Genomic DNA, 9,901 nt, shown 5'->3' on the forward strand with positions numbered 1-9,901 from the left:
GAACCCTACCTTCTTGTTTTTACTGAGGAATTTGGGCTTGATTGATTTTTCCTTTGCCACAAATGTGGGACAACGCTCGATCTGACTGGTTGCTTGTGGCCCCTTGACATTAAAGTTTTTTTGCAAAACTGTGGCCAACGAAGAGGCAATGGCCTGGTTTCGATCATTGGAATTTTCCAAATCCTCCCTGCAAGGTTAACACGAGAATAACGACCATTAAGTAACGTAATGGCGTCGCAACCCACAAAAAAATAAAGAAAAAAGAATAGTGGGCATACAAAAAAGAAAAATAAACTTACGCCAACAACTCTAGCCGAGGTAGGAGGAGGCTCTCTACGATCTTAACCTCTTTTGCCTTGTCGTGGATCGTCTCGTCTAGAACGGCGTCGCTCGGACCAAATATGGTTGCCAAGCCGACGGTCCGTTTACTTAGAAACTCGGCTAAATGCCGTTTCAATTCCTCCTTGGCTTTCGATCTCGCTTTCAAAAACACCTGAAATATCAAAAAACAGCTAATGTGAGTGCACAGCACAATTTGGGGCATCCCTAGAAATTTCAATCATCAAGAAAATCCAGACAGACCTTTCGCAGGATCTCCTCCTTGTCAATGTCCACTTGTAAGGCGTCATCAATTTCGTGCAAGACGTGCTCGTCGACATTGTTTAATTTCAAAGGCTGTAGAACAGGAGGAGAAAATAAGGATGAACATCAAAGCCCGTGATTAAACATCAAAGAATTGAAACCATGAAATGAGAATCATACCGCATTAGGAACGAGGTAAGTTGAATGAATCTCATAAGCCCACTTCTTCATATCCTTGGCAGTGCCCTCTTTGTACAGATCCGTTATCAAATGGAAGAACTGTGCCAACCATCAAAATAGAATTCGCGATGCATTTCAGAAAATAATTCGTCAATGAGAAATGCATAAAATGTAAGTTTACCAAACTGGCTGGATCGCAGTTAGACATGACAAAATTCATGAAGACGGCCAAGTGTGCATTGTGCTGCCATAGTTTTGCTAAGGTTTTGAATACTCCGTGATCGTCAATCTGTCCCTGAAGACGACAAAAACAAATTGGTTATCTATGTCGTAGAACATGATACAACATTGACGATAATGTCTCTGCGATTATACGAACCTTGACCGATTCGTGATCAGAAAATTCATCCTCTTCCATCGACAGAATATTTAACTGGGTTTCTTGTCCGGCATAAACGACTCCGGAAGGCGAGGCCGCTTGATGAGCAGCTGGAAACGAGCCTGTCGCCGCCGTCTGAAAAAAAAAAAAGAAAGCAAAATAAACTGTTAGCAGATGGCACTGAATAAAGACGGGACAGACGGCACCCAATGTGAGCTGGTGCTTCTGGGTAACAAATTACCTCACTGCCATTCCCATCTTCGGCCAAAGGACTGACGGGTCGCCTGTAAGGCGGCGGAGGTGTGCCGGGAGGAGTGCCGTGTGTGGGGGAATCCGTGTCTTTGCCACTGACACCACCACCACGTCTGGTCGATAAATCCAACTCACTAATGGAATCGGATGAACTGAAACGACGGGCTGAATTGTGGCCCAGCAGAATAACAAGAATGGAGAAGATTTATAAGAAAAGAAAAAAAAAAAAATTGGTTAATTCGGCACTTTCTTCCTCTCAAAAATTTCCGTACAGTAATTTATGTTCTTACTGTCTGGCGCGCTGGCAGCAACAGGCTGGACTGGAAAAGGAAACGGGCTTGACTTTGTGCGGTGATGTGAAGGCAACGGGCTTGTACTCGGTCGGCCAGCCTGCAAAGAGATCGAAAGAGATAAATATCCAAAGGCACGACTAGTATGTCCAAAAACGATCCAAATAGGAAAAACAAAAATCTCAGAACAAAACAAGGCCATGGCGTGAGTTAGTCATGCACGTTGTTGAGCAAGCAGAGCAAGGCCTCGTTCGAAAAAAAAACCAATCGGTGGGGAAAACACAAGAGTTTTCTCTTTTTAAATTTAAAAATGAATATGGAAAGATATGAACCAGAAAATAGGAATTTTGCGGAAGGTTAAGTCAGGAGAAAGGTTCAACTTACGCTGGACGAAGGAGGTTGGTTAGTGGGCGAATCGCGCAGCAGAATTCGATGTTGATCCTGATTACTGGCTCCGTTTACCGACGGGACTAAGTCCGGCATGGCTGTGGAGGATGACGAAGAGGAGGAAGAACAAGAGGAAGACGAGGCCGTGGAAGGATTGCGGGGTGGAAGTGGGGGCGGCGGTGACGAGGGTGTCTCGCCAGGAGTTGGAGCAGGACTGGGGGACAGGATCAACGGGGATGAATTGTGCGAGACCAATGAGCGATTACGGGCTGGCAATGGCGGAGGGACGTCGCATCCTAAATTGTCCCAACCGCCACCTTCAACGGCACCAGGTGGTCGCTGGGATATCCGACTTCCACTGCCACTACTGCCAGAACGTCCTACAGATACTCCACCCGGATAATGAGCCGATTGGGGACGGTGGGCCGGCGACGGAGAGCGTTGAGCCGACGACAACTGGGGGGTTTGGAGATCATTTTTTTTTTTACGAAACAGGGTGTTTGTGTCGTTGTTAGAAAAGGAAAAAAAAAATACAAAGCAAGACACGCCATCAGTTATTATGTCATTAGTTTGCATCAACTAAATAAAAGGTCATTAAACAATTTCTTGGAAAACGCCCAAACGGGTCGGTCTTTTGAGGTGGGTTGCGTTGGATTAGAAAACTTGAGAAGAACCGTAATAGCGAGTACTGTTGTTTGTGTACGGATCGTCTGCCAATGTGCGTGTGCGAGGTGAGTTGGAGGGGATCAATCACCATTCGGAAGCCAAATAAAACCAAACAAAAAAAAAAAAACTTTTGGGGAGAAAAAAAAAAGAAGACGGTCCATCATAGTGGTGGTATACGATGCAACCGTTAAAAAACACACAGCCGCTTAAAAAAAAAAGTAATCAAAATAAAGAATGTTTTTTAAAGATCTAGGAGGCAAAATAAAATTCACGATGCGGCAAACGACTAGGCACTAAATCACAATGTTCGTTTTGAAGCAAACGAGGTTTTCTTTAACTATGACTATCGTTGCAAGGAAGGTCCGAAATGAATACAGTACCAGTAGCGGTTGACTTTCCGAGGTGGGCAGTCCAAGTCGGTTTGCCATCTGGTTGTATTTCTGTTGGAGCTCTCGGACGCGCTTTTCGGCGCTGGCCAACTCGATGGCTACGGCAGGGTTGTATCCGCGCGCCAAATCACCTCTCTTCGTCTCCACAAACTGGGCTTCCTTCTCCAGCATCAACTTGAACGTGTTGAGACGCTCCAACTCGACGACGCGCTGTTGTTCGTGCTGCACACCACAAAGAAAAGAGTCAGGCAAAAGGGAGACGGAACCAGAGAGAAGAAGCAGCGAACAAACAAACATAAACATCGCGTATGCAGTGTACGGTCGGCAACGTCGCGCTACGAGGTGTCTACCAGGTACAAGGTCTCTCATTTTTCACACCAGCTACGTTATTCAACAAACAAACCAGTGTTCATCATCACAATGAACGCTCCCTCCTCAAAGGAAAGCACGAATTGTCATGCTCTTGTCATGTTTACCGAAACTTTTCCGTTGGTTGCGCCGAAGGGTTGGTTTTCACAGAGCTTGCACAACGCCACCAAAACTCTTTTTTTAGTCTCTATCGCAAAACGCCAAGTCGGAAAGACTCGTATTACAACAAGCTGGATAACAAAAGGGCGACGACAAGCCGACACGGCTCTGGGTTTGCACTCGAGTTTGGCCGTGGACCAAGGACTTTTATGTCACTTTTTTCGGGTGCTAAAACTCGTGCTACGTCAAGGTAGCGATACGTGTTTTCACTTACGCCCAATCATAACCCGCCGAGTACCTCTGGCATATCGAAAGCAAGTCCAAGAAAAAATTAATATAAAAAAGAAAATAGCAAAAATCGTTCCGCATTCCTGCGAGTCGGTCGAAAAAGGAATCAGTTTTGCGGCCAATCGCTACGCGTCGCTATCGTCGCTAAGAAAACGTCAACAAAACTGAACTACTTCTTAAACTACAAGAGGAATGTGCACTCATCTAAAAGAAAACAAAGAACAAGAAGCGGAGAGGAAGGAAACAAACAAAAGACTCAAATCAAAGGTTATTGCAATGTGTGTAAATACCCCGACAGGCTGTGGACTAGTGATTCCGCCTCGCATCGAAGGCTGATGATGCAATCCTCTTGACGTCGGAGTTGTCGTCATGATGGGAGGTGGTGGCGGAGGCGGAGGTGCCTGCGAACCCGACGGACTTGACGACGGATAAAGTGAAGGCATAGCGTACGGCGAGTTGTAGTGAGTCGGGACGCCGGACCCGTTGCTTGATCCGTAGACGGGCGATATCACAGTGAGAGCAACACTCGATCCACCCGCTGAATTCACGAAATCATAACAAAAGAAACAAACACACATGCAATATCTGGTTAGATCGTTGGAGGCAATAACAACCAAGATGGCAGCAGCGCTGAGAATCGGTTGGCAATGTACAGTTAACCAACGAGCAATAGTAAGTCAGTGGATAGAAGAAAAAAAAAAGAAAGAAACAACGGAATAAGGTAACAACACAACGCGTGCTTGCAACATGTTGTATATTGTGCGCCCTCAAATGGTGTGTGGCGCAGGCTCGTGGATGTTTTGGACGATGGCCAATCATTTCGACATATTCGACCAACATCGATTCGACATTTTCACTTCGCAAGAATTAATGACTCCAGGCAGGTTAAACTGGTCAAATGATATTAAACAGTCGTTATCTAAAACGAGACTCTCATTGTTGTTTATCGATACCAATCTGATTCGGAATTTCACGGAAAAAGTCAGGCAAAAGAAAAAAAGAGGGACCAAGTTTTTGTGACCACTAAAAGAAGTGTGGGATCCCCCTCATTCTTAAAAAAAACCCTTAAACTAACCAACCCGTTCACAGATTGATTATGTATGCCAAAGCAGGAGGGAGGAGAGATCCTATCTCTCTCTAGAATAAATACATAATTTCAAAGAGAACCAGAAAATGCAGGAATTGTCCGGCACCGGAGCCATTAGATTACATTCTAAGACCTGATGAAGATGGATGAGATCCTCATTGGAGGCATCAGGGGAACGTGACAGGCATTTCAAAAATCATTATATAAGCAAGAGATGGAATGTTTTTCATTCACTCCTTCAAATGTGGCGAGCAAAAGAAAAATCCCAAAAAACTCAAGTGGGTCGATAGTTCTACATCTCTATTTCTAGCCGCCGTCGCCGACTTCTACACCAGACGACGTCATTGACAGCATCAGAAGCAGCAAGGCGCGTCCTTTTTACTCCCACCCCCTTCCTCCCATCCAGAGAGATGAATGGCGATGCTTACCATGGGCAGCTGCGGGAAGTAAGGCCGCCGGAGCAATACCCTCAACCATCGGGGGCTTAAGCGTGCACTCTCTTTCTCTCTCTCTAGTCTCTCCTCCTCCCCTTAAAACAGCTGGCGGTGGCTGGGCGCCGTACACCAAAACTTCTTCTTCTCGATAACAAAATAAGAGTCGGCCAACAAGTAAATAGATAAAAATGTTCAAACGGGGACTTGACCGAACGTTCCCCTATTTTCTTTTAACGGATCATTTTCTTATGTGACTAGTAACTGTGAATAGATTCATTGGAATTTCAATTTCTCCCTAAGTATCCCCCCGCTATCTGTGTGTGGGGGGATAGCTTTTGCCTGCCTAATTATTGGCAAGGTTGAAGAGGGTAAAAGGACCTGGCGACCGAAGTCGGTTGTTATCTTTTAGGAGCCTCCTCTCGAGGAGAAAGAGATCCATCAACAAGCGGACCAGCATTGTTATTTTTTTCCAGAGAGACTTTTTGAAATACCTTACAAAGTTATTTTATTTAAAATTCAAAAAAAAACCTGAAAGGGAAAATTCCACGTTCAAGTTCCGCCCTTTCTACCTCCCGTCCCGTCTGAAAAAGGTAAGAAGGTAGAAAGAGGTGTGCCAAAGAGAAAAACACAACAACGTACCTCTAATCAAATCGACGACCTCGGCGTGGTTCGACTGGGTCACCCACGATCCGTTAACCTATTCAACCACAAAACACACACAAGACAATGGGAAAAATTATTATTTTCAGAAGAAGAAACGAAGAAAAAAACAAAAAATAAATGTCCTTTTACAACAAAAGAAATCAAACCGAGTCTAACTGAATACCTTGATAATAATATCATCCTTAAAAATGCCGGCTCGCTCAGCGGCTCCGCCTATGAACATAAAAAAAGGGGTAAAGAAACCAAAGAAAACAGAAAAAAAAATGACAAAACAAAAAAGACATAATCGAATTCTACCTATTATCATGCGAAAATGCTAAATAAATAAATGTAGAAACATTAGAAGGGATAGACAGACAGACAGAGAAAAAAAGACGGAGAGACAGAGATAAAATATGTCATTGATAGCATCGTCGCCGAGAAACACCTGCAGGAGCACGGAGGGAATGATCAAAATAAATATTTGCGCTACCTTCACGAACGGTTTGAACGAAGACGGGATTGTCACCGGCCACGACGAAACCGAACCCTCTATCGTCTCGGTTGATAACCACCACCCGCGACGGCGGATTGGAATGGCTGGCGTTATTACTACTGTTGTTACTACTGCCGCCAATCAGGCCGCCGTTGATTGACGACGTGCCGTATTGCGACGGAGCAGGGATCCACTGCAGCTGTGGCGCACCTCCTTGGAATCCGGACCAGTTCGGCTCGTTCAACCTATAAGAGGGAGAGAAAAGAAGACATTAAAAACCAACGTTAAAAAATAAAGATAGCCTCTATAAATAAACTGTTGATGTAGTAGTCTCGCAGTTGTTGCGTCACAGATATGTGTACGATAAAAGGAGGAATTTTTCAGCATTTCCTTTTTCATTTTCAACCAAAATGCAATCCACTTTGAAAAATGAAAACAAACTCTTATAACAGCAATGACATCATCATCAAAGGCCCTCTTAAAAAATCGTTTTCAGTTACCCGGGAGTTTCCGGATGTACTACTCACATATACAACAAGCTGCATTGAATAAATAAATTTACAAATTGAAAAAAAGAAGCTCGCACAGGCGCATGATTTTGCATCAAGATTTCTTTTTAACATTTTGTTTTGCCTCCCAACAGTTGGATACAGGACTTGTGCGTTGTTTGTTATCCCGGACACACAAAACGTCGATCATATTACCGCGCACTATCATCACCCAGAAACAATCTCGCATCGAGAAGTGGGGGGGGTCAAAAAGTCTCAAGTTCTTTCGATTCAAAGTCCAAAAATCCCATTTTCTTGATTGTTCTCGCCCCAAAAAGTCATCGACAAATAATTCTTTTCAAAAAGGATTGGGACAAGCCACTGGTTCATTGTGTGGTCCTTCAGAGGGTGGTGGTACGTAGTGGTGTGCATTGCAGGTGGCATTTTCAATTCTCCTCCCACCTTTTTTCTTACATTTCCTTATAACCAACGCGTCTACAAAGAAAGAAAGAGAGAAAATACGCCATTTGTTTCCTGGGCCATGTCAGAAGACCTTGGAGCTCCTCGAAGGGGAAACCTGAGAGGGTGGCCCCCCTCTTCGCTCTCTCTCTCTCTCTTTCTTGTTTAACCAGGGCCCCATTTTTCCCAGTGTTTTTGGACCGGACACGGAGGCCTTTTAAGATTTTTTTTTCTTTTTCTTTTAAACAAAATAAAGCATCCTCTTGCCTTCTTTCCCCATTGGGAACAGTATACACCAACGACGAGAGGAGCGGTTGGAGGGGAAGACTTGGCATACACAAAACGGCCAGCACACTACTGGCAGTGGTCTCTGTATACTGTATACACAAAATGCACTAATGTAAAAACAGGTCCTGTCGTCGGGAATATTCTCAAGCAACTCAAGTATATTCCACTCGTAAACACGATGAGAATTGAAAAGATGTGTGTGTGACGGGCGTGGTAGATTGGATGAGAGTAGCGGTCGATTTTCACCGGAATTATCCGGCCAGAAAGAGCTTTTCTTTGTGTGTACGTACGTTGCGTTAAGAGAAAACAAGAGGAAAATCCATCATCACACGCAACACATGCGGAACTTGCTCAACCCCTAAAAACGGCTACAGTCCTCCCAACCACCAGCAGCGAGCAGTAGAGAGAGAGAGGGAGAAAAAAGGAAAATTTCAAGCGGACATTAGTTCAGGTTCTCTGCGTTTTAAATCTCTCCTCCACTCCCTTTTCGAATTAAATGACGACGGACGTACTCGCTTATAGTGCAGGCGATTCTAATGGAAATTCACTCTCGACGACTGGTTTTAACTTGGCTCACGAACGCTCCGTCACGTTCCAAGCCTTGTTTAAAACATGGGCTGGACCTCTACCCTTTCCTTTTTTACTTTTCTTGATTTCCCTCCCCCTCCTTCTTTTGTTACTTCTCGAGAAAAATGTACGGTTAGTTTCGAGTGGAGTCGGTCGGCACGCTGGTAGCGACGAAGAAGAGAGAATGAGAGAAACGGGAATTGGGATCACGTCATCGTATCAGAAAGGGCCCAGCCCTCCAAGAGACAATTGCCACAACAGGAGGCTGATCAAAAATGCCTTGAATCCCTTGAAGCCAAACAAAACCTAACCATCGTGGCTCATTTTCTCTTGGCCCCCATCAACAAAATGTGTGTGGGTGTAAAAGCTGGGTGTGGATCCAATGCCTGACATGAGTCGCAGAGTTTAGTTTCTCCTGATGGCTTTTCCAGCCTATCGGTTATTTCCTGTTTACAACCACAATCTTCTCACCTCACGAATGAATCTTAACTGGAAATTATGAAAGCAATCATGAACAGAAATTAATATATCTCACCTCTCTTCCAAACTGGTCAGCGTGTTATCCATACTTTCATCGAGATATCACTCATCCACTAGGCACTATGGCTGCACCCATAGCATGTAATGACACATTGACAAGTGTAACACAGTGGAAACAGATTCCTCAACAGACAAAAAGTCTGGGACACGGCCAAAAAGCAATGACAAATCACAACGCGAGATCTAAACTGTTAGCCAATGTGCAAAATGTCAAACTGGAGGCTGTCTGGGGAAGCAGGATAGAAAAAAACAACACAAGCTGTTGAGGCACAAACAAGAAGTTGATGAACAAAGTTAAGGCCAAAAAACGAAACTAATCCTGAGAGATTCGTTGTTGCATTCAACTTGTGGATCCAATCAATGAAGCAAAACTGTTCTTGATCTTTCTTCGGCTTCTTTTTTTTCTTGGTGTATGAGTGGTTGGCACACCGCCCCCGCTGCTGTGTTGTATATGCTCTGGGCGTCTACTGAAGAGTGGGAAGCCAGCAATATGGCCGCCAACACTTGTCAACAAAAAAACTCAAAACAACACTTAGGCCACCAGAAAAGGCAAAGCAGGGCTGGGAAAAAAGCTATTTCTTTCAAAACTTTTCTCAATCGTTGGTATAAAGTCACTTGATATGCTAAAGAGAATCAAGCACAATCCGTTTTGACGATTCACGGGCTACTAGTTGTAATGCGAAAAAAAATTGGACAACTTCATCCCTGTGGCACGATACAGAAACTTACAACGAGTTCGAAATTCATCCACAGTGTGGCGCTAGTTGCTGAAGCGCGTGCGACTCGCCGAGCTTCCCACGAGAGATTTGAAAAGAAAAAAAAGTTTGACACTTCCAATTATATCCATAATTGATATAAACAAAAGGATTTGTTATTTGTATACAAGCTAGTGTTTACCTTTCTCAACACTTGTTTTTAACTTATGACCTCCAGACATTTTCACACGTTATTTATAATTTCTTTATATCGCAATTCCAGCGATATTATTATAGCTAACAGCATTAAAAATTGTTAATTTC

At 44.0% G+C, this 9,901-nt stretch overlaps 1 protein-coding gene across 11 annotated transcripts in view; it reads right to left on the bottom strand.

Annotated features, from left to right (window-relative positions):
* Nucleotides 1-9,585, bottom strand: part of LOC124313870 (rho guanine nucleotide exchange factor 11-like) — a 41,896-nt gene extending 32,311 nt beyond the window's left edge. For 7 of the 11 annotated variants that reach the window (XM_046778705.1, XM_046778700.1, XM_046778699.1 and 4 more), the window contains exons 1-15: nt 8,878-9,584; nt 6,538-6,785; nt 6,229-6,278; nt 6,042-6,099; nt 4,172-4,419; nt 3,117-3,347; nt 2,068-2,526; nt 1,666-1,783; nt 1,383-1,558; nt 1,142-1,276; nt 944-1,057; nt 763-861; nt 583-675; nt 300-493; nt 10-187 (exon numbers count right to left, since the gene is read on the bottom strand). In XM_046778705.1, coding sequence (XP_046634661.1) covers nt 10-187; nt 300-493; nt 583-675; nt 763-861; nt 944-1,057; nt 1,142-1,276; nt 1,383-1,558; nt 1,666-1,783; nt 2,068-2,526; nt 3,117-3,347; nt 4,172-4,419; nt 6,042-6,099; nt 6,229-6,278; nt 6,538-6,785; nt 8,878-8,909 — 2,433 coding nt within the window. In that variant the 5' untranslated portion in view covers nt 8,910-9,584. Of the gene's footprint in view, nt 1-9; nt 188-299; nt 494-582; nt 676-762; nt 862-943; nt 1,058-1,141; nt 1,277-1,382; nt 1,559-1,665; nt 1,784-2,067; nt 2,527-3,116; nt 3,348-4,171; nt 4,420-6,041; nt 6,100-6,228; nt 6,279-6,537; nt 6,786-8,877 lie in introns of all 11 variants that reach the window. The other 4 variants (XM_046778704.1, XM_046778702.1, XM_046778706.1 and 1 more) reach the window with 3 other exon arrangements.
* Nucleotides 9,586-9,901: the final 316 nt, after the last annotated feature.

The sequence above is a fragment of the Daphnia pulicaria genome, chromosome 10 (assembly GCF_021234035.1).
Source record: "Daphnia pulicaria isolate SC F1-1A chromosome 10, SC_F0-13Bv2, whole genome shotgun sequence".
NCBI lineage: Eukaryota > Metazoa > Arthropoda > Branchiopoda > Diplostraca > Daphniidae > Daphnia > Daphnia pulicaria.